Below are 25,577 nucleotides of genomic sequence, written 5' to 3' on the forward strand. Positions count from 1 at the left end.
TAACAAAAAAACACATTTGGATACGTATTAATTATATCTTTAAAATGAGGCATATCTCATAACGCTATGATCAAAAACAAGGTATTCAAGTATGAGATTTAACATCGTTCTTATGGAGAAAAACTCAAGGTTGTTTCACTCCAGCCAATTCTTAACCCTTGTCGTGGCAATTGTCACTTAATAACTCCTAGGTACACTGTTATAAGGTTTATTCTTCACAAAAGGATGTTACAAACTTCTGTGTGTGATAGTACACATAATTTCAAACAAAAAATGTCATATAAACATAGGTTGAGAAATGCCTCGTTTAGCCGTTAGACACCATTTTTTTTCATATTTCTATAACTAGTAACGCTACAGATACCAAAACTTCGCACATAGGTAAGAATACGTAAGTGGAAAATTAAAAAAATAATGGTGTGATTTACGTTAATATTCACAAAATGGCACCTGTTGAAAATTTTTAAAGTCAAATAATAAAAACACCAGCATAGTTATAAAAATATACAGAACACTAACTATTTAGTAATTTTTAAAACAATTTGAACGGTAACTTTCACAATGAAATCCATCAAACCATAAGTAAGCACAATCACTTTATAGATATGCTTGCACAAGTCGGGAGCAAAAAAGATTTTATCAGTTTAGAGGTATCAGCTGTTTTACATCAGTTATACAAAAATTACAAGATGTTAACTATTTGTCAATTTTTATAATAATTCCAATGGTTCTTTTCTCAACGAAATCCGTCAACCCATAAGCGAGCACAACCACTTTAATGTTACGCTTGCACAAGCTGGGAGTGACAAACATGTTACAGTTGAGAGGTATCAGCTATTTGATGCTGATAAAACCATTGGTAATACCTTAAAACAGCTCGCCGTTTGAAAGTGAAGTAACTGTATTTTATAGGGCTCAAGATTAAAGTGACCACTGCACAGTGTATATCTACAACCCCTGTAGTTAGTATTCTTGTAGAGAGGTGGTTATATAATTAACTGTGATTTTTGCTAAAGTATATTAGCACATGTTGAAATTGGCATTTGGATTTTTTTTCAAATATTTTAAATAAAGCGAACAGTAAAAAAATAAAATAGAGCTAATCTGCTAGTACATTTTCTGCTTTTCTATATGGCCTAGCCATAGGCCAGTAGAACAAAATAATACAATTATATTATATAAAATGGGAAAAGTCTTAAAGTATGACTTTGGTACTTTCAGTAAGTGTGACTGAAGTACTACACGTGTTGTGGATTGGACGTTTAAATTTTGTTAGTCATTATTTCTCATACAAATAGATGACGAGTTTCCTAACTGCACGGCAATAAAAGTGTTAATACTTCCCCACAGGGCATTACAGAATACACCATTACCGCTCACCTGATTACAATACATTGATCTTGCCGGAAACGCTTCATGTGGGTGTAACTGTTGTCTCCGATGGCGAAGATGTGAGGAGGGAGTTCGCCAATCTTGCGATCCTTGTACAGCTTGATCTGCTCGGCGGTATAGATCGGAAGAATCTGGTACGGATTCACTGCTACTAATATTGACCCTGTGTATGTCTGCGAACAAGACAGAAATGTAATAGTACTTTAATTTTCCGTAAATGGTACCAGTGGCGAACATAAAAAAGTTTTTCAGGGGGGCCATCACACTGGGATGGTTTAGGACGTATTAAATATCCTCCAGGGCTCAGGAATCTTTCCTGGGAAATTGTTGAGGTTTGACATCAGAAATGTGTTTTAGCTTAACACAAATTACTGTTTTATTTTAATGTTTGTCATTTAAAATTTCAGGGGGGAAGCTGGAGCCCCTGAATCCCCCTTTCTCTTATGGCCCATGCGTGGTACCTATCAGCAAATTTACTATAAAAAAAAAACTAAATTACAAAGAAGGACTGAAAAATGATGCAAAACAGCATTGACAGACACCATTTAATGTGTGCAGTAACACCAGTATAGTACAAGTCCTGTTATATACCAAAAGAGAAGTTCAGGAAGTTCAGCAATCAAAAGATCTACAACTGTATGGAAAAATCTTTGACATTTTTATTAACATCTACACTACAATGTACATGTTAGGTGTGAATAGTACTGCGGAATGTAAATAGGAACATAACCGGTGCGTTATTTGGATTAAACGTAACATAGTAAAGTGTTGTTCCTAATTTATTCCAGTTAGCAATGGACTATTTATTAGTGTCTTACATTCACAACTATGAAGGCTGTCCAGAAAGTCACGAACATTAAACAAATAAAAACTTAACAAAGGAAAAATTTAATGTTATTTATTTATTCTTATGTATAGTGTTAATAAAAAGAGCTGACAAGTTTAAGTGATTAACTGGTTAAAGAATGTATTATATATAATTATATATATATATATATATATATATATATATATATATATAATATATATATATATATATATATAGTAAATTTTTAATTAATTATTTTACATAACCACCATACAAGTTTCGCAATACCGTCTGTGGAATATCTTCTGCCCGTAACTTCAACAACTTGTTTTCATTGTCATGCAGTTTGGACTAAAGCTAAAGCAATCTATCCTCTGCCTCTTTGTCTCACAGTGAACATGCTTCATCCAAGTGTTGTCTCCAAAATGATACAATCGATAACTTTGTTTCTATTAGTTATAATGTTCTAAGAAGGGCAGTGCTATAGCCAGTCGCTGTTTTTTGTGATCTTCAATACGAATTTACGGAATCTACAAATTTTGTCATATCTAGCTTTTTTACACAGTTTTATCCACAAAACTTTGTAAAATTTAAGGACGTGTTCTAAAGTTTCTGAAATCATGAATTGACAATGTTTACTAATTTCCACAGAGTATGGATGCTCCATCTATAAAGTAAAATTGATAGTAGCAAAAATAAGCTGTAAGTGAGTGAGGCATAAATATGTAGTCCTGTATCATCTAGACTAGTAAAAATATGTCGCAACATGCCTCTAAAATGCACTAACAGCACTGATATTTTTATTTAGTTTCTTGCTTCAAACTTATTTATAATCTTGTTATAATCGATTGTTCTTAAGTAGGTACTTACATAAATGAGATTCTCGTTGTAACGTATGAGCAGATTGCGCAGGATACCGGCCTCGTGCAGGTCGCCCAGGGAGATCATGTCCTCCACACCCTGGACCGATGTGGCGTGCATCGCCTTGATGCGGCGCTCTGGTGTCAGCCATACTTCCTGCATCATAATTACGCTGAGGATACTGAACTAAGAGATATGGCTGAACTAGAACAACCTTGAGTTGTGTTCCATAATAACAACCTTAAATTATTTTTCTCCCTTGTTTTTAACCAGAGTTTTGCAAGATGTTTTATTTTTAAGCCAGGATTCATATATATTTAAATATATAATATATATTATGAGGTTTTTGTATAAAATGTATTACGCTTCAAAACCTATCAATAAATTTTAAAGGATTTATTATTAATAAACAAAAATTATATCACAAATAAATTTGGACGATTATGAAAAAAAATATTACATTTCTAAATTATTGAGCTCTATCACACTACATTACAGGTGCTCACTAAGAGAAACTTTGAGCTCTAATCATATTCTTCAAATCCACTAACCTTAAATAATTCTAAATCAAATACCGAATTAGGATTTATTCAACCAAACAGCATGGAATTTTGCTAAGATAATCAAGATAGCTTATTGCTTCTCATAGAACCTGTATTGCGTTAACCTTTTTCGTAGATATTAAAATCTGCCAATGACAAACTAATGTATCTCAGGAATACTTGGTGTGCTATTTAAAAAGGAGATGGCTATGACATCCCTGATATATAGCAGGGAATTGTGTGTGAAGCCATGGGTAACAGCTAGTAATGTATAAAGTTTGTTGAATGCTTGCTTTAGTATTTAACTCTTTATTGATCAGCATATGATTAACAGCTGTATTTGTTTTAAATGAAAATATTCATTATTACCTATACAAAATATTGTTAGTTTTCTTTTACATTGAGAGGCTAAGAGGCTTGTGAAAAATCTTTACAGTACTGACAAACTGAGTAAAATTGACCACAAGAACCATTATTTCCGTATGTTATCTTTAGTTCATCAGCTCGACAATGTTTACAAAACAAACTAAAAAACCACAAAAAAGCAAGCAGAAAACAAAACCGTTAAAGTTGACTACTTTATCGAGACATGACAATAATTTAATACTTCTAAAGAAAAATGATGAGTGCGCAGGTGACAATATTTTATTAGGGCCTCTTGGACGAACCTGGAACGAAGAACTAGAGAGGAAAAAGAATAAGATGGACAGTTTCATGAAAGAAGTAGAAATCATGAAGGAAAGAAATAGAAGAGCGCTTGTTTCTCAGAAAGAATTTCTCAATGAAGCAAACTATGATTATGAAGCTATTGTAAGGGACAGGGAAATTGAGTACTCTGAATACCAGAAACTCCAAGGAATTACCACCTAACAATACAAATAAACCTGTGTACATCAGCAGAAGAACTTTGAGGTACTTAAATCAACCATTACCAGAATTTCCCAAAACACCAACAAACAACTGGATTGTGCACAGAGAAATTTTAAACAAGTTTGTCGAAGCTGCCCGAAGTGTCTTGATTCATAGGAGACTTTTAACACGCTTAAGTATCCTAAAAACATTGACTGATGATGACATTAAATTTTGTGAATTAGGCGGAATCAGACGCAGCAAATAGTAAAAGATTTATTATTGTTCCTCTCTTTCTCAAAATGAAATAATGTTATTATAAAAGTTTTAAATAATTGTGAGTTACTTTTTCGTACAACTTTTGAACATTTTGTTGGATACCATGTTGTGGTAAAATGAAGTCATCTTTCAGTACTCTTTCTCTAGCTCATTGGCTTATCTAATTAAATCATCAAGGTTTCAACAATTGACTATACTCTACTGTATATTTAAAATAAAACTACTTTTGCAATAAAGATGTAGACTATAATAATATTCTAATAATTAATAAGAGTAAAGTTTACCATAAGCAGAAGAAAGCTACCACAGTTGGTTGATAATTTTAATATAAGGTATTCACAGACCTCTCAGTGCAAAGTCTCAGAGCATACTGAATATTGGAGTCAACCAAGTACACTGGTATCAAAAATGTAGGTTATTTAAACTACAGCAGTTGTAACCAGATAACATATGTGCTACCCACCCATTGAAATCATTTTAAAAGACAGAGTTCTTTAGCATGCCCTGTTTCACCAAGGATGTAGCCAGCAGGGAGGTCCAAGGGGTCCGGACCCTCCCCCAAAATGTTCAATTTTTTCTATTACTTTTCTGCTAAATGATTATTATAATTTATTAAATAATTCAGTATTACTGACATACACTGCTGAAAGATCTTTCTCAACAAAGAAACGGGTCAAGAACTTTTAGGAAACAAAATGGGGCCTTACTCTCTGTCAACTACGGAAAAATATCAGTTGTCTGGACCCCCCAAATTTTTTTCCTGGCTACGTTCTTGAGTTTCACCTTAGTTGAAGTACAGCTCTTTTCACCAAAATCAGAGCTGTAGAAAACAACATCATGAAAAACGAATAAGAAGTTATGGTTCAGATACAAAACTTCAAGTTGTTGATCAATTTACTTTCTAAAAAAACTGCCAAAGCAAAAACTTAAAAAATTAGTTTTTAAAACAAAAAATATACCGTACTAACTTATTGATTTCTCTCTGTCATGTTTAAATGTATAACAATTACAATCCTATAAAACATAATTATTACTTTCAGTTAGTCAGCTTTGTTATGTTTTACTCATAAAACTTGCCAAGCAGATTTTTGATATGGTTTATATCCAAAATACATTTTCTTGACCTACATGTTAGGGAATAATCACAGCTGGTATAATCGTTTATTAACGTAAAGCATTACCTAGTGAAATATATCTGCTTCACAGAGTGGAAAAAACTGTTGCAGAATTTTAAAGATAATTCTAAATTTCAAGTATAAAATGTAACTGAAGTAGTATTGTATTATATTTTAAGTAGTAACTCAAATGACACAAGTTGTAATAATACTTTTTATAAAATTCTTTGATATTGCTGTAGCAACATCATAGAAAGTACAATGTGGAAATACATAGGCTATAAAGGAATTTTTCGTTATCAACTGTTAAAAGTAATGAACTCATGAAAGTACTGCAATGAAAGTTGCAGAAAGTACCAAGTATGTTGAGTAGGGTGCTATTATAAGACATGAGGATTCTCAGGATGGTTGAGTAATTGGTTAACACAGTTGCTGGTCTCAGGGCTTTCTCCTGTGTGACAAGTCTACAGACAGACTCTCAACACCTCATTCCAGAGAGGGACAAGAAGTGGAGCAGGAAAGAGGATATGGGACACTTTTAGTTGATAAATGTGATAACATCTGCATCTAACCATTTTAGTAATCATTAACAAGTAAGAGTGAAGTCTTCGACCTTTTAAACAAATTGCTGAAATGACCAAAATATGCATAGGTTTTACATAATATTTTCTACAACAAAGCACAGTAACGGAATCAAGCTATCCTGTCCACAAATTCATTAGTCAACGATTCATTATTAATTGCTTCATTGATACAAAATAAAAATTTTCAGTGTAAACTTTAAATACAGTTAGGCAATGGGGACCACTTTATTGGAAACAGCAAAAGAATACTTTATTATTAAAAATAATACAACAAATGAAACTGGTTGTTTAATAGTAGGCTAATAATTTAAATTAGTCGGACTCCAATTATGAAAGGGTTAATGGTTAGGAAAATTTCAACATTATGAGATAACATGAAATATCTTCTTTTGCTAATGTTGTTTTACTGTGTGTTTAATGTTATAACATCGTTATCCAGTGGTAACCTATTACCAGGATAACGTGTTACCAGTAACACCCTGTTATTTCAGTAACATGTGGGCTAAATGGTTTGGCGTTCTAAAAACGTCTTTCTGGTATTAGGTTACTCAGTAATCTCGAGAATAAAATATCAGATTTAAATAAATAATGGTAAATAAATAAAATATATTTATCAAAATAGAAACGTAGACTTGTTTCTGAAAAAATTAAAACAAACCTAACTTATTCTCATTCAATTGATCGTTCTCATTTACCATTAGTCAATTATAAGTAGTCTATTTAAAAGTAGTCTACTAATCTAAATATTACATTGTAGTAAGTTTGTTAAGTTTTTGTATTCTAAACAATAATTGTATTGTGCAGTGACAATAATTTTACATAACCAGTTTATAATTAGTATGTTTCAAAGTAGTCTATGATTACGTTTTACTGACAGTTTAGTTTTCGTATAATTTGTTTATATTGCCCTACCACACGTAGATTTAGTCTGACTCAGTTTACTTGCAACTTAATAACGTCAGTTCAGTAACAGCGTGATGCTAATACCGAGCGTTGTTCAGCTGATAACATGTTACCACGGTAACAGGTTACTGGAATGTAATACCAACTAACCACGTTATTTTGGTAATGGGTTATTGACAAATAACAGTATTTCCCATCTCTACTGCTCACCTTGCCGTCGTCGTCCTTCACTTGTATGCGGCGACCCTCTGCAGAGACGACCCTGGCGCCAATAGCGACGTCAAACTCTCGCCCGGACACCGGCTCGATCCAGATGTAATCCCCCTAAAAACAATACATAGTATAGACAATTACACTTTGTACAGGTGATAGCGTTAACTATACTAAACATAACCCACTCAATCAATAAAGTATAGACAACATAGTCTAACGTATACTTTTAAAGGTTTGATCTTGGAGGTTGATTCAAAGTGAATGCTGAGTTCACCTCTATTTCACCTCCAACTTATAGCGCAGCGAATAGAATCTTGTTTTTAATACGTTTCTATTAACCTGTTGTTGAAAAGTAGCTGAAAGTGGTTCCAAAAGAGTACTGACGGATATATTCGTTCTATCCCAAAAGAGTAAAGACGGTTTTAACAGTCCATTATGGGCTTTTTCAAATAATATACTATGGCTGTTTACGTTCCCTAGTCCGTTCTTCAATACGCGTTCAATGTGCGTTTGAAATATTCAAAGTAATTATTGCTGCAGGTGCCGCCTCCTGGCGACAGAACTTATAATCACAGCTTATCCGTCAATGTCCTGTAATTTTCTCGCGCCAAGTCCATTTGTATGCTATTCTCGGTTCTTGCAATTCATTGATCATTCATGTACGGTGCTGACTATTGACAGAATGATTATAAAAAATAATAATTAATCCAAACGCTGCTTTGTGTGCTTAAATACGACACGGACTGAGAGTAAAAGACGAGACACTGCTTATAAGTGCATTAAATGTAAAGTAGCACTTCGCTGTGTTTTAAAAAAATATACTTTGCCGAAATTCTAAAACACAAAGTTTTAAAGCCAAGAAAGTATTATAAGACATTAAACGTTGATCTTTCACAATTTTTAAATACATTTTGAATAAATATACAACTAAAAAGTGTTCTTTACTCCTTGGAGTCCATTAATGATACTTTTGCTTACTCTAGTAGACCATAGCCGAGTTGACGGTTATAGCCGTCAGTATTCTTCAACAGGTTAATAGTGTGTTTCTTAAAACCCAGTTTCTGCACTAAGCCCAAGTGAAATAGAGATGATCTCAAAATTGTCATTGAAATAACTCTTCCTACAATAGCTAGCTACGTTACGTGTAGAAAACAAGGTTGCTCAACCATCCTTCGGTACCATAAATTAGGTGCTTTCGTATTCATATATATGTGTGATAATAGGTTATTATAATGCATGTAACATATTGTCACTTTTAACGCTCTAATATCATATGTGTATGTTGAAATTAGCTCCAGTTGCACCTTAGGCTTAGTGCACCGTCTGAAATCCGACGATATTTCAAACTTAACTCCTGGAATCTGGAGTCATGTCTGTCTGCAGAGATAAAAGTGGAGCTAAACTAAATGTTCATATTGAATTAATCCTTCCCATTATAACGTATATCATAGTGCACTTGGTGAGACAACGAGAACACCTTTTCATCTAGACTACAACACTTGATTTTGTAGCCTAGGTATCGCTGATATCGAAACGATGCAAAAAGTTCGTTTTGAGCTTCTTCATCGCCGACTTTTTGGGGAACTCTACATACGGATGTAGACTCCTGATTTCAGGAGTCAAGTCTGTGACAGCCTCAAATTTGATATGTACACTAAGCGGAAGGTGAAATGGAGCTGAACTCAACATTCGCACTAAATCAACAATTCCCATCATAGCTACGTTATGTGTAGTAAATTCTATTCTTTTTGATACAAATTATGATTAGAGCACATAATATGTGCGAAAAACGTTTAACATAAGTATGTGGTTTCTCACACCGTCTTATTTTATTATTTATTAATTTTCCTCTTTACTTTATGGAAATAGTTCAAAAATAAAAGCCATACAAAAGCTCTTAAAAAATCTACCTCAATTTAGAATACGCTTATTTTTTAATTAATCAATTTAATAGACAATAAAATATACGCCCTTGAAATAACACCTGCTTATCAACAACGATTATAAATGACAATTTTGTTACTAGTGTTTCCTATTGGTGGTGTGTTGTACTGATTTTCAACCGTATTGTGTTTCTTTACGTTAGTTTGCTGCGTGTTTTCTTCACATTATTTTGGTGCACTGCACTTTTTGAAAATGTATAATTTGTGCATTAGCGGTGTTATGACAATCCTGAAATTTCGTGTTTGTGAGAACACGAAGTTTGAATTAAAAAATAAACTATCAAAAATAAATAAAAATGTGCTTTGGATTACGGAGGTCTAGGTTTTACAAACTAAAAATTGTTTCGGTTTGTTGAAGAAAAGAGACTAATTGCAATACTCGAGTGTTATACAGGGCAGAATCTTTTTCAAATATATTAGGATACAGCTAGTTGTGTATTCGGAGTATAATAGAGTACTTCTACACATGAATCCCCGTGAAATAAATTGTGAAAGAATGATGCGTCCAGCAGGAACTCTTGCAAATAAATTAAATCCAAGTGAGGTTCACCATTTTACTGTGAACCACAGAAGGCCAATTTATTTTGTGAATCCCGATTCGTGAAACCACAAAGGTACCTATTATCCAGAGGCCATAATTTTTGTAAGTTTTTCTTACCGGAGACTTAAAGAACACATTATTAGAATTAACATACTTTATTTGACTTCCTGCGAAATTTACATGTAGGGGAGACCGGGGGAATCGCGCCACACTGTGCAATGCCGCCACCCCTTGTATCTCACCAGTGGTTGTGTGTGGAGGGGGGCTGTGAGTGTTGAACTCTAGCGGGAAACACTGCAATCAGTAGTACAGACGCTTATGGCCGTGCGGTGTGTTGGTGTAACGTAATAATAACAAATACGGTTTTTAGTGAGAGTCATCTAATTTTGAGTCTTTTGAAACTAAGAGGTAAGTGACTGTTATCCTTAAGTTAGATAAATCAGTTATATCTAGTTGAAAAGAGAAACTATTTTGGCCATGTTTTCACGTTGTTAGTTGGGAAGTTAGACTATCTACCTTCCCTTAAACAAGCAATCTACGCCATTTTGTCTTACTGGGGTTATGCCGCCACATCACTCCGGGGTTGTGCCGCCATCCTTGTGTGGGTGGCGGCATAACCCTGTAAAATCAAAATTTCTTATATTGGCCCTACAACTTATTTGTTTTCTTTCTAGATGCCACGTATCCGGAAAAGAATAACTGAAAAGGCTAAATGGACCGAAGAAACGTTTAAAACAAGCTGTCCGGCTGGTTTCAGAGGGAAAATCAGTAAAAAGTGTAGCTGTACAGTTTGCCATTCCAAGGTCAACGTTACGGGACAGACTAAAATCAGAAAAAACGTGCGAGCCTTGTATGGGAAGAAAACCTGTGTTTAACAAAGAGCAGGAAAATGAGTTAACAGCCAGAGTAATCGCTTTAGCTAACATGTTCTACGGGATAACCATAACAGACTTGCGACGGTTGGCGTTTTCTGTGGCAGAAAGAGCTAAAAATTAGCCACAACTTTAATAAGGAAACCCAGATGGCTGGTGAGGATTGGGTTGCAGGATTTCGGAAAAAGAAATCCTCAGATCAGTTTGCGGAAACCATCTGCTACAAGTCTTAGCCGATTAATAGGGTTCAACAAACCGGAAGTAGACTTATTTTTTTAAGAACCTCGAAAATCTAATGGACAAACACAAATTTCCAGCCAGTCGAGTCTTCAACATGGACGAAACTGGGATTTCATCCGTTCAGATAAGCCTGGCCACATTCTAGCACCAAAGGGCCAGAAACAAGTTGGTGGAGTAACTAGTTGGGAAAAGAGGACGAAACGTCACCGTAGTCTGTGCCTTCAGTGCATCTGGCCAGTATGTACCACCTATGTTTATTTTTCCACGGAAAAGAATGACGCCTCTTCTTGAACGCGGTGGACCACCGGGTTCGATTTATGGTTGCTCTCACCAACGGCTGGTCTAATGAGGATCTGTTTTTGGACTGGTTGCAACATTTTAAATCCGTTTGCAAGCCAACTGAAGACGAACCGGTTCTCTTGGTTCTGGACAACCATGGGAGCCATATTTCCTTGGACAGCTACACATTCTGCCGCAAGAATCACATTCACATTCTGTCGATACCTCCTCACACATCACACAAGATCCAGCCACTAGATGTGTCCTTTTATGCTCCGCTGAAAAGCGCTTTCAATAAGGAGTGTGACAAGTTTATGAGGGCTAATGTTTATCAGAAAATCACACCCTACGACATTGCTCACATTTTCAACCAAGCTTATATGAATGTGGCGACCATAGAAAAAGCCATATCAGGCTTTGAAAGCACAGGTATTCATCCAGTAAATCGAGACAAGTTTAAAGAAGAAGATTTCGTGTCTGAACGGCGTTTTAAGAGCACCTGTCATTGAGGACCCAGATGGCGAGGAAAATCTTGAAGAAGAATCTCAAACCAAGCTTAACAACAATCTATCTCAGACTCCTGTGAACAACGAATCTAATATAGACCAAAACCAAGTCTATGAAGAGCCAACAGTTGCTATCAATAAGCAGGATGGTTACATTAGGGCTGCCAGGACCATCGGAAATGTCAAAAGAAAATCACTTTAGAATCAACCTCTAACTGCAGTGGAAATATTACAGCAGTTATATAATAAGTTTTCACCACTCCCGCTTTTTGCAGCTGACCAGATAAAGGGAAAATTCTAGGCGGAAAGGCCAGTCAATCAATCTTGACATCAACTCCAATGAAAGCAACTCTAGAAGAAGCTTTAGAAAAAAGGAAACAGAAAGATTTGAAAAAAATTTAATTCTGCCAAAAGGGCAGCAGCAAAAACTATTGACAAGCAAGTTAGACATAGGTCTTTCGCCTAAAAAGAGACCACGTATTAAGAAAGAAGGGACAAGAAAACCTGGAAGGAAAACTAACGCAAAACGTGGCACCTGTAGACGTCAAATAGACTTTGACTCTTCTTCAGAGGAAGAATGTTCAGTTAAACAAAAATTTGTGACGATAATGAAGACGACAATACTTTTGATTTGTTTGGCGATGACGTTGAATACTGTTTGTGTGTGGAGAGTAATGGTCCTACTTCTGAAATGTGGTACCGATGTGTAATATGTGGGAAATGGGCACACTCAGAGTGCAGTGGTTACGATTCCCCAGAAAACTACTCATGTGATTTTTTTGCTCAGATTAGAACGATAGAGAATAATTAGGCGTAATAGCTATTTAATAGGCCTAAACATATTTTTTAATGAATAGTATGACATAGACTAACTAATAGTGATTTACTACATGTGTTAATTTGTTAAGAATAGCAAAACTAATGCAGAGACTAAGTAGTAGCCATTTACTACACGTGTGATGTTTTTAAACTTCTTAATTAATTTCTTCATTCAATTAAATATAATTTTACTACTGTACGTTGTGCTTTATTACATCCTATTCTATTGCTCATAGATGATTTGATGTGCTTTGGTGGTGTGGTGGCATAACCCCAGTGGTGTGGCGGAATAACCCCAGGTATCGGGGTAATTCCGCCACTGTGCAAGCTTTTGGAAAAAACCATTTTATTTAGTTTTCTATTAAAGATTTCCAATTTTAAAAATCACTAAAAGATAGATTATTTACTGTAGTAATGCTATGGTTATTACAATTTACATTAATCCTAACAAAATTTTGCATGAAAATTCAATTTCCCTTAAGGTGGCGCGATTCCCCCGGTCTACCCTACTCATGACGATCGGTTCTTATTTTCTGCCTTCCAAAAGAAAGCGATGTCGGCGAGGAGTCACATCTGTCCTTATCTACTACTTGCTCCTAAGTAGGTTTAGACTAGGTTATCATAAATATGTTACTAGTAATACCAAATCTAAAGATAGCCTTTACGAGCTCATGTGATCTGAGCTTGAATTTGGTTACTATCTAGAAGAATGCTTTTATTTATCCGCCTGAAGCGCGGAGTGCCACCCAAGCTCGCACTGATGGCCACTTGATCGGTACTTTCCCGACCTCAGATTACATCCCAGATCATCCAACTTTTCCGACATCAGATCACGTTGGAGGATCAGACCAATAGGGTAGAAATAATTAAATTAGTTGATACACGAATGTCATATTGACAAAATTACAAATTAAAAACCCAATTTAGTAAAAGAAACCAAGTGATATTACTATCAAATCAGAACACTGACACTTCAATCATTAAGGGTATTTAAGGCAACATAACTAAAATTTTTTACCGCCTGCAGAATTAAAATTAATTGTGGGAAAGAAAATGCCCATAGTCATCCGTTCTCATGTGATTGAAAATTTAACGTTTTATCTGGTGATACATCAAGGACCTTGGTTTGATCTAAAGACGTAATTTTGAAGTCTTCCCGAAATGCTATTATCGGCTATAGTTTATTTTCCCTGTTATGGAATATCCAAAAATATAGTTTTACAGATTTACTTTCAGTGTACAAAATTAATAATACAAGGCATTGAGGCTGATTGCGGCCGTTTTTCTGTTGAAATCATAAAAAACCACGTAAATTTGCTTCCATAGAAACGCAATCAAATCGATAATCCTCATTGTTGGCTATTTCCGTGGAAACCGAGTGTCTTTCTTTAAAAAGCCTTGAGCTAGTTGGACGTGTTTTTGGATATTTGAAGTTATCTCTGTATTCTACAAAAAAAAATGCCAGCTTAAAGGTAACTGTCAAAGAAGAGCTACAAGAATGTCCAGGAGGGCAATCTCAAGAGGCTAAATCTTCAGTTAGGAAAAAGGAGTAAGAAGTATTCAACTCAGGAAGTTCCTTTGGTGTAAGAGAGGGTCACGAACCCGAGGTCTTTTCGGATGCTCCAGCAGCAGCCGCAAAGAAGTTAGCCAACAATCAGCTGTTAGTACCTCTTATATTAGAAAGAAGTACATAACCTCAAAAAAGCTTTAAGGTCAAGAAGCCGCCATACGCTTCATCTTCTACTGACCAACTTCGACAGAAAGGAGGTCCAAAAAGTCTTTCTCTTACAAGTCCAGCACAGAAGCCTTCGAGTTCTTTCAGCTCCATTTTCGCGAGTCAAAGCCAACAGGCTAAGGCGTCCAACTTTTTACACTTTCTTCTTTTTGGGAGAAGTCACCATTTCGAGGTACGCAACATACTTTTAAAGTTAGTATGCATTGAATAGACACAACATGCTGTTGTGGCTCCTGACTTTGCGTGTCCCAATGCTGTGGTATGTTTTGTTTACTTTAACCTAGATTGCAGTCATGCATTAGTTAAGTAATTTACCTGAATGAGAGATCAAATTGCAGATCTCGAAATGTAGTGTTTCTGATTGTTTTTATGCCACTAAACGATGGCAAATGTCCGGAAATCCTGTTTCCTTCACAATCCTTCCATTGTCAAAAATAAATTTTAAACAAAGAGATGGTCGAGCGTTGACTATTGAAGGAAACGTGTCGAAAAGAGTGACGAAGAGAAGAATATATGTTCACGTAAAACAAAGAAAGGACTTTAATTTGTGAACTATGTTCATGTAAATTGCGTTATGTTTTGTTAACTCCAGCGTAATAAAATTAACCGTATTTACTACAATGACAAATTTATTAGATACAGATATAATTAAGTAATGATTTACTTTAGCCCATTGGATGTTTTAAACAATCTATTAACATCTATGATTTTCGAAACTTACATTTAATCTAGAAATTAATCTGCGGTAATAACAGATATTAATCACTTCTCAAGTCATAGACAAATGTATAAAATCTGGTTTAGTTTAAAGTAAAGTGTTTGTGTCTGGTAAACAATGGACGGCAAGTAGGGGATCTGTTATCAGTTTAATGAGTAATCCTGATAAGAATGTATGAGGTGTGCGAGGTGAGGTAGATGAATGAATGGAGATTTACTCTGTTATCTCTGCTATCTCCCGTACTGAAACTTGTTTGTCTCTCATATATCAGAAAGCTGTTCCTAGTAAATATTGAGAGCAATGCCAGAGATCCAATTATGGGTTAGGTTATGTAATTGATTACTGGATGTGTGATGTAATTTAGTTAATCTCTGAAACAATAAAAACAGCAAAAAATGATTTTTTTTAAGGTTATGTATTTAAGCAAGCAACAAAAATAAAACATTGTGGCATGTGTGTTTTAGTGTTTTGGATACCAACAAACAAATAAAACTGTAAAGAATTACATATTAGTGTTTTGAATAACTAGATCCTAATTGAAACATCGCGTTTGAATTGGAAGGATAAATACACAAAAGGGGGTCTAGAGCACTAAGCAATTTTTTTTAATATTTCGTAATACAATAATATATAAAATAATAATATAATATATAAAATATGTGACATGAAATAACCGAAGCACACAGTTTCTGGTTCTAACATAAACACAAAAAGGTCTAGCGTCAAACCATAAAACATATCCCAGACGACAAAAACAAATAGGTTGATGTTTCATTTGTTAGAACATTTTACAATATACTGTAATTTCAAAACGACTATTTCTGCACTTAATTCCAAATACGTTGTAGTTCTTTTTACGTGGGATTCGATTTTAAAACAGACCACATTTGAACAGAATTTATAATCCTTTCTTTTTAGTTGCTTTCAAAATGGCCCTAAGTTGTTTATTTTATTTAACTTACAGACTTATTTCTTACTCTTTTAGAACAATATCCATTTTCAGTCTCATCTGCGTTTTTTGTATAATATTTTATATAAAGAAATCGTAGTGATTTCAGCAAACAGTACTGTAATTTGTTGCCAACGTGCGCGTGTTTAGAAAATAATATTACACCTTTATATTTGAAACATGAACGTACACAAACACAAATATTATATTGGCGAAAATGTGCAATAAATACTTAAAATTAAGAGTTGGAGTATTTAGGTTATATACCTTAAACATGTTTTTATATCCTACAACCTAAGAAGAATGCCAGTGAGCTTGTTTAGAATATTTTGTAAAATGTCTTATTTTGCTTTCCAAATAATCAAGACTACCGTAATAAAAATAATGTGCCAAACTTTGACATTCAATTATTAAAGATGTACATATGTCGGATGTTGTGTATGTTGAGATCGGCAACATCGATCAATATATTTTAATATGGCTTCTAAAATTACTATTGTGTACCTATACTATACTATTTACTGTATTTTGATACTAAAAAATTTGATTAACTATTATTTCGTATAAAGCTCAAAACAATAAGGCTGTATAAGAGGTATTTTCGAGGTGTTCAAAATAGCGACTAACACCTTTCGAGAATCAATTACTACATTAAGTATTGAAATTATGCCCTTAATACATATGCATAGGTATACTAACACTTTAACAAAGGTTTTAAAATTTACAATACATACAAAATTCCATATACAAGTTATTAATTTGAAAGGATAGTAGGATTTTGGACATTTGCGTCAACAGATGTCAAAAAATAACACTACGTTTCAATGATTGAATTCAACCCTCTTTTTCAAGTATACATAGCCCTAATACATTAATAAAAAACTAAGTTACCACATTTTTAGTTTATAAATGTATGTATGTTTATTAATGATATAGGTGAAATATCGTATAGTATTTATTTGAAACATTGCGACAGTTTCTTGCGCCGACGCCTTTCAGCCTTAACATTAATCTGTAAAGATTTTTCAATTATAAAAAAACAAAATTTTAAAATGTTAGTGCTGAGATATTTATTTTGAGGTTGACTGATAGTTTGAAGAATGTTAAAATTGTAAACTTGTCTGAATATTTTTTATGATTTGTTTGTTATTGCCATCGTCAAAACGCGGATAATTTTAATATCTTTCGTGTGGGAATATTTTTAATTTAATTTAATTAGTAATGTATTTACAATTTGTATGGTTTAGGGAAAAGGTCAGATCTGCCAAAGAAGGTGATGGATAGTTAATAAAGAGTATCAAGTGTATCGAGGATAGAATGATGGAAGGGGAGGCTTTGATATAAAGCAGATTCTATTATTTGTCTGTATTTATTTGTCCTGTTTTTCACGTTACGTTTAGCCTTTTTAATACCAAAGATAGTATAATGCGCCCAGTGTTAAGTTGCAATTCATAACAGTCTTTTTGATGGTTAAAAACGTGTTTTCCGGTAAAAGACGTATTATGCCAAAATCCTCACCCCTACTGATAACGGCTGATAACGATAGCACTCGGGGTTGCTGACCTCATTATGCGGTCGTGAAGGTGAGGTCAATGTACGCTCTTGCCGATGTAATCAATTCGTTATCAGGCCTTGAATGTTAATCCATCGCCAGGTGGGCTTCCATATGGATCCGATTAGCAGAATCATATTGAACACTTCCAGATTATATCTCCCCCACACTTCCAGATTTCAGAGACTTCTGAACTATTGGAAAATTCGTATTACGTATCCTTGTCGGTTATAAACTGTGGTTAAAAAAAAACACTTTTTTTAATGCGTACTAAACCATAAGTATATCGACGTCACATTCTTATAATACTAGGCACTCTAATAGAGTGGGGATATCTGTTCTTCCATTAATAAAGCCATATTCAAATACTAACTCATTTTACGTATATATCTCAGGTCTTATTTAGAAATAAATGTAAACATTTTGTAATTTTAGGTTATTTAAACCTGTATCAATTGAAATATTCAAACATTAAAGTTAATTAAACAGGATTTTTTCCGGACATTTGCCACCGTTCAGTGAAACAAAAAATCAGTAACACTACGTTTCGAGATCTGCAATCTGATCTCTTCTTCGGGTAAATACTAATTAACCTAACACATAATTACAAACTAGGTTAAAATAAATAAATCATACTAGAGCGCATAAGTCAGGAATCACAACCACCATGTTGTATGTCAATTTCACTAACTCTAAAACATGCACTTAATAAAAAGTAAACCAAATATATCAGGCTTTTGCTATTGGCCTCTAGTCAGTCGTAGGTGGTTGGTCGGCGAATGCAGACCTATTGTTATCTGTATTATGTAGTTCAGTTTTAATGATTAGTGTTGTATTTAGTATTTTATTAAGTGCATGTTTTAGAGTTAGTGAAGTTGACACACAACATGGTGGTTGTGATTCCTAACTTGCGTGTCACAACTCTGGTATTATTTGTTTATGTAACCTAATTTGTAATTATGTGTTAGGTTAGTTATTTACCTGAAGAAGAGGTCAGATTTCAGATCTCGAAACGTAGTTTTATTGATGTTTTGTATCACTGAACGGTGGCAAATATCTGGAAAATCCCGTTTCCTTCACAATCCTTCCATCGTCAAAAACAAACTTCAAACAAAGAATAAAGTTAACAATTTTCTACTGCGTGTTGGACTTAAAGAGGCCGAGACCTTGTTACTGTCCGAGTGTGGGTGGTCATGCCAATTTATTTGTTGCACAGACTGTTTGCTTATAGCGACAGTTTACATACTAGTAAACATTACTGAATACTACATTTACTAAACTTATTCTTATTAGATCCTTAATCTCCCCCTCCACCTTCGGCAGTAAACTTGAAAAAAAAAAAAAAAAAAAAAAAAAAAAAAAAAAACAACGTGTTGACTGGTATTGGATTACAATGACAGGGTTTTAATAAAATAGAGAGTACAATAGTTGATAGCCTACTATACGAGATATGTCATTACTACATTCCTCGGAGATCGCAAAGCACTGAACAATGTGGAAGATATCTACATCTCGCAAATGGAAGAAGTCTTCTACCGGTATGGAAAGATATGTCTCATTACGCAATCCTCCAAATAAACATTCCAAAATTCAATTGGTGCAGTTTTTTACAATTTCGTCACGGTGTTAAGGATCGTGGGTTCAACGTAATAGCGTTACTTAAAACATCTCTTGTCAAAAGACTCTTACAGTATTGAGGAGTTTCTGACTTGCGACAAAGTTTGACAATGAGCATATAAATATTTAGCTATAAGAACATAACCATTAAAATTAAAACAGGTTATAAACTAAAATACGAGTAGTATAGCTTTATTAAAAATTGACGCTCTTTTACAGTGTATATTGTTTTTAAATAAAGGCAATTAGAGTTTGAGTTAACTGACATTACAACTATATTTAATCCTACTATTTTATGTGGACTACAGTTTTTTTTTAATTTTTTATGTGTAGATATGTAATATAGTGTTGCGAGGTAGTATTAATGAGTATTTTTGGCACAGTATTCTCAGTAGTAGCAAACCAGAAGCTAGTACTATCATTGCTATAGTACCTTACTGGTAAGACGGCAATGTCTTGTCTATAGGCCACACATTGTACTATTTATTGCTTCATTGTTCTGACAATACTGACAATACCTCAGCTTCTATTTAAATATGTTTAAAATAACACCTTTGTGTACCGCTGCCTTTGCATGCTTTTGGTCGATTGAATGGCGATTAATGGAGCTGACGGAACATTAGTGTTGAAATTACGCGTAATAGACGACAAACAGTTATAAACTGTACTAGACTCAGAGAAAGGTTAAAAACTGGGTACTTGGCCACTATGTAGGCGCTACCGAAGCCCGTGCTGGTGGCCAGGGGCATACCGATCGGTACGATTCCGACGTCAGATCACGTTGTTGGATCTGGCACGTTATCTGAGATCGGGAAAAGTACCGACTAGAAATGCTCCTGACTATCGGTTCTCGGAAGGCGCCACCTCGCGCTTTTGGCGAAAAAAGAACATTTCTCTGTACCCAAATTCAAGCTCAGATCACGTGAGCGCTCATAGAGGTTATCTTTAACTTTGGTTCTACCAGTAACATATTTATGATAACTCAGCAGGTATCACTTCTGGCTGGTTTATACCTTCCAGTTGAACCTTTCACTGGGAACAGCAAAAACCGATGTGTCACTTAAATCTGGGCAACCTTATGGATGTCCAGGAGCGGCACGTCACTAACCGCAAATGTCGAGATTCTGGGGTGCAAGGGTAATTCAATAGGTCTAGTCTACTGCGGGAGATGACTGTTGGAATTCGTTCCCTATCAGAGGTTCTTGCTAGCCTCAACCAGGTGTGCCACCCCCTACCTGCTTTGACTGGAGGCTGGTTCAGAGCTGGCCTCCCCTTCTTCCGGGGGACATGACTTTGAGGTTAGTGCCCTAATTCCTCCTCGTTATCTCGATAGGAGGCGACCTATACCCCCTAACCTTACCTATCCTGAATATCCTGTCACTCTGGAAGCACCGTTAAGGTCCTTATAAGTGCAATTTATAAGCTTCTTGTTCTAAGAGAACAAAAAAACATTTTTATGATATCCTGATCTAAACCTACCTATATCGCGTTATAGCAAGTAGTAGGACAGAGTGGCCAAATAAATCTGTTACGTAGTAAATAATATACTTACAAAGCTAACAAAAAATCATATGCGTACAGACAGTTCACGGCCTAAATCACCAACACTGTTTTAAACTTCCAGCGATGTAGACGCGCTCTAGCGGTCTATGCTGAAACTAAGTATCAGATGAACTGATAGGGAAAGTATCGTTTCTTTTTTGTTGATAGTGCAATTTAATAATACAGTGGGTCTACAAAGTCATAGAATTTTAACTGACAATAGCTACTCTATTATTGATTTGCAGGTCCATGACACGGATATAAATTTAATCAGTTGTTTAAAAAGTTTTGTTTTAATTAGATGAGTTACCCACTGTTCTCACATGTGGCTAACGGTTTTACGAAAACAGCCATAATGGTAACTTTGTACAGAAAAGCAGTGTATTTTGTGGCTAGCAAAGTTTTATACTGTAATTTGCGATGCAGCTTGATTATAATTAAGTGTTCCATGAAAATCCCGACAGACCATTTCTTGATGGGATAAGACGTTTAAGGAAACAGAGCTTATTGGAGGAAACTCAGACAGGTAGGTTATAAACAGAAGAACAAACAGCCGAAAACATTCAAAACAGTTTTTTAAGAAGTAAAAAAACAAAAAAAAAAAAACAGCGGTAACATAGACGTGAATCGATGTTCCTTAAATATACACTTCACAAGGTTTTGAAGAAAAGACTTACATTATTAATGGTTAAAACCCTTAACTATTGCGTGCATTAAGTCAGATCTCAAATTAAATAGGCATGACTTTGCCGTTGTTATTCTGAAGGAAAATGGACTGACATTTTATAACCTGAATTAGTGCTGAGGCACTTTTCACTTGTCTAGAAATGTGTATCGTCATAACGTTCGTATATTGAACATTTAGAGCAACAATCAGAGCTGCGATTGAATCAGTTAACCCGGAAGTCCTGATCAAAATATGGGAGGAGGTCAAAGTTCGCTTGAACGTCTAGGGCGATTCATGGTGCTCATGTTGAGCTCAGAAAAACTGACGTAAAACCTTTTGAAGCACTCTTCAATCCTATACTAATCATATTCTTGTGCTGTATATACTTTTGTAAATAAAGTAACACACTGTAATAATAATAAGGTTTATTGCGTATAAATGCTTACGCATCATCGCAATCGTAAAAGTGTAACAACACGCTACAATTGTACATTTATTCCCAACATCTGAATCTCATTCATACATACAATTATTACATTCACCCCAATTCTCATTAATTCCGAAATGTTATCCACTCTTGTCCCAAAGTCAGTTACAATCATATGGTCTCCCGAACGTGTGTCATACACTGGTCTATACTGTGAAATGCTTCTGAATTACAGTATATTTGATCGAATAGGGCAGCTGGTTCATGGTTGACAAATTAAACTTCCGCCTGAGAAGGCAAACATCCATAAGCTACGTATCTCCCAGTTTGGTAGTTATCACTGCCTCTAGTTTCATAAAAATGTATGTACCTCTTATAGGACTGCACTTTGTCTTGAAAACATAAACGTCTAAACCACAGGATCATGGTAATGTCAACAGTTTCAGATTTCTGAATTCTGGTCTGCACGACTCTGTAAGTTGCAGTTTTACGATTATTCTGATGGCTTCTTTTAAAGAATAAACATTCTATAAACATGTATGTTTGCTCAATCTCCCTACAAAGCTACACCATAGGATAGATGTGAGTAGATTAGTCCGTATACACACTCAGGTCATCGGCACCTGAGTTGGGCAGTGTTTAAATAATTGTCTCAGTACATAACCACCAAAGGACCAATCTGCACAGTCGCTGTCCACACGACAGTTCCCTGTCAACCCTCGATTAAGGTGTATCCCAAGAAATGTTTCTGAGTTGACTTTCTCGATCTCTGTTTCTAATGAGAGCTTTACGTCCTTCAGTTCATTCCACAAAACTACAACTACCTTAATGGACATGTAATTTAGTTTTCGACATAAGTTTACAGTGCACTTATAAAGAGTACAAGAAAAGTTCGTTTCCCCCAAGTGACCGCATATGTAGGTTATGTATTAGTATTTGTATGTATTTGTAGGTTATTATATTTTTGAGTACAACGATTTTCGGATTTCGCATCTCACTAAATTTCTGACTCGTACATTTTGGGGAACAATTCAAAGGAAATTCACACAAATATTGATCCAATACATCAAACAAAATTGGAGTACACAAAATTGACAGTAATGAATTACATCAAGTATGTTTAAATTAATGTTTTTGGCAATACTGAATTCCTAGACCCACATTAGATCTCCATCATAAAAATTGCAACGTTACTGCAAATAAACATGTTAATATACAACTCTTGGCCGAAATTTATAAAGCTACTCTCCAAATCAACTTTATTTTCTAACTTAATAATGCGAAGATTAATTCTGGTTGTTTATAGGAGACTTGTAATGGATTTGAAATTTTTGTTGGGGTTTATAATTCACACACTATTAATTATAAAAATAAATAACCATTCGAATGTCTTGGAAAGAAATAATTCACATAATTACATTAAATACGAAACTCAAACTGTTTGTATTGAGCTTAGTTTTGAAGTTTAGAATGAAATAGTTCCAATGAATCTATATTTCAGGGTCAAGAACAAGTAGGAGCATAGCTTTTAAAATAAATTATATATAATGTACAACAATTTATAGAATAAATTTCTTGTATAAAATGACAAAACCTACAAATTTATTTTTCTTTTTTAGATCGAGGCCCTTAATTTGCGCAATTAATATGCGAGACAAGTGTGTTTCTACAGTAGTAAATCATTCATAAAAACAAACTTATCTAGTTTTAAAATATATAACTTAATATCCATGCTTTCATGCACTATATTTTCGGGTGGTTTGTTGTGAAGTCAAAATCAAACCACATAATCTCAAATAAAACTTGCGTGCGATCATGTGTTCTATTTTTTACGTATCTTACAAATTTGTTTCTGACTTAAATACGCAATTTTGAAAAAAAATCAGTTACATGCAATCAACCTATCAATCAGATGTATTAAACTATTATATCAATACGTGTTACAATTAATAACTGTTATTACTTTCCAACTGCTACAGAATAAGATTTGCCAAAAAAACGTACACAACACGCCTACCTCCATCTGGAAGAATGTGCATGGTCGGGGATAAGCCACCAAATGAGATGAGCTCAGCAGAGTTGGGTTTACAGAAGCCCTTGAAGGGACAGCCCTACATGCGTGCGCACCTCCCAACCGTACGTCTGTCTGTCTGTCTGTCTGAGTGACGAGATTGAAAATAATATTGACGGATTTGAATGAGTTGGCGTTAATCATGGCCTTGAACGTGTTGAAGTAGTATACTGACTTCAAAAAGAAATGTTTTGTTTAAGGTGGTGCCATTTTTTGTTTTGGAAACCATGTTTTATTGCGAAAACAGTATCTCTTTAAAATATATTGCCTGAATAAAAAAAAGAAAAAATATTTCTAAGTGAAAGTATAGACATTCAATTCAGGCTCTTTTGTAATCGGGTGCAAACAAAAATATAAAATCTCTACAGCATGTACAGGAGTTATAACCTCAGGGAATGACATGTGTTTTTGATTAAAAAAATAATTTCGTTAAGAAAGCAAATGTTTAAAAACGTATTTTTTTCTTAAATATTATATAGTTTAAAATATAATTGCATTAAATAGTAAATGAATAAAATAAGCATGTTGCTCCCCTAAGCTATAACTTATGTACATGCTGTAAAAGATTCACATTTTAATCTTTAACTGTTTTGATTTGGACCTAATTACAAAATATCCTAGATTGCATTCTTTAAATGTGTGTAAATGTGTTTACTTTTTCACAGGGAGTGCTAAAAAATGTTTATTTTTATACTATATTCAGGAAAGTTGAGAGCTATGAATTTAATATAAAAAATATTTTCTGAGCACAAAATCGTGTGCACCAATTTTTAAGTTTGGCAAAAAAGGCTTAATTTACGTTTGAGCACGAAATGTTGGGTGTCGATTCCACGATTATACAGAGTAGTCTACTGGTACAATTTATTTGATCTTTAAAATAACTGACGTAATAAAGAGTGCAGTGGTTTTGTTCTATTCGATTGTTTGTTTCGAGATATCTAGCTATCACACAGGTAAGTAGACAGGACAATGGGCACTGAGGTGAAAGGTTGAGCTTGCCGATAGCAATGGGCGAAGTAGAGGGAGCGGGGTACGCTAGGAGGTCGAGTCGATCATGACAACACGACACGCTCGCCCAGCTGGGAAACATAACCTAACAATGAGTATCAGCTGTTCGATCGTAACAATCAGCTGATCACGAGAACCGTACACATTTTACTTTTAGGTTAGGTCAGACGCACCACGTTCATCTCCACTATAAACATTTGGAAGAGAATGACGAATTAACTTTCAAGTAAATGCAAAATGTCTTTAGGAATTTTTATAAGTAAGTAATATTTATTACTTACTTTTATTCCTAATATTACAATCCTAGCAAAATAAACAAGAGAATGTGTTAGCATTTTATTTAGCATTTTTGAAGTGACTACTTCTTTTGGCGGGTATGGAAGTATGATTTGCGCGGGAAAAAAACTTTCGTTTCGTGTTACGAAACGTCACATATGTTTATTTTATCAAATGCTTTCAAAGTAGGATGACAGCTTTACTGGAACGTATATACATCGTTATATCTTACCGTATCTAAAATAACACCAGCAGTCAACAACTAGGCA

At 34.6% G+C, this 25,577-nt stretch overlaps 1 protein-coding gene across 2 annotated transcripts in view; it reads right to left on the reverse strand.

Annotated features, from left to right (window-relative positions):
• LOC124364612 (myosin-VIIa) overlaps positions 1 to 25,577 on the reverse strand; it is a 175,398-nt gene that overhangs the window by 75,696 nt on the left and 74,125 nt on the right. For both annotated transcript variants that reach the window (XM_046820217.1, XM_046820216.1), the window contains exons 3-5: positions 7,544 to 7,657; positions 3,071 to 3,217; positions 1,381 to 1,565 (exon numbers count right to left, since the gene is read on the reverse strand). In XM_046820217.1, coding sequence (XP_046676173.1) covers positions 1,381 to 1,565; positions 3,071 to 3,217; positions 7,544 to 7,657 — 446 coding nt within the window. The remainder of the gene's footprint in view (positions 1 to 1,380; positions 1,566 to 3,070; positions 3,218 to 7,543; positions 7,658 to 25,577) is intronic.

This window comes from Homalodisca vitripennis, chromosome 6, assembly GCF_021130785.1.
Source record: "Homalodisca vitripennis isolate AUS2020 chromosome 6, UT_GWSS_2.1, whole genome shotgun sequence".
NCBI classification, from domain to species: Eukaryota; Metazoa; Arthropoda; class Insecta; order Hemiptera; family Cicadellidae; genus Homalodisca; species Homalodisca vitripennis.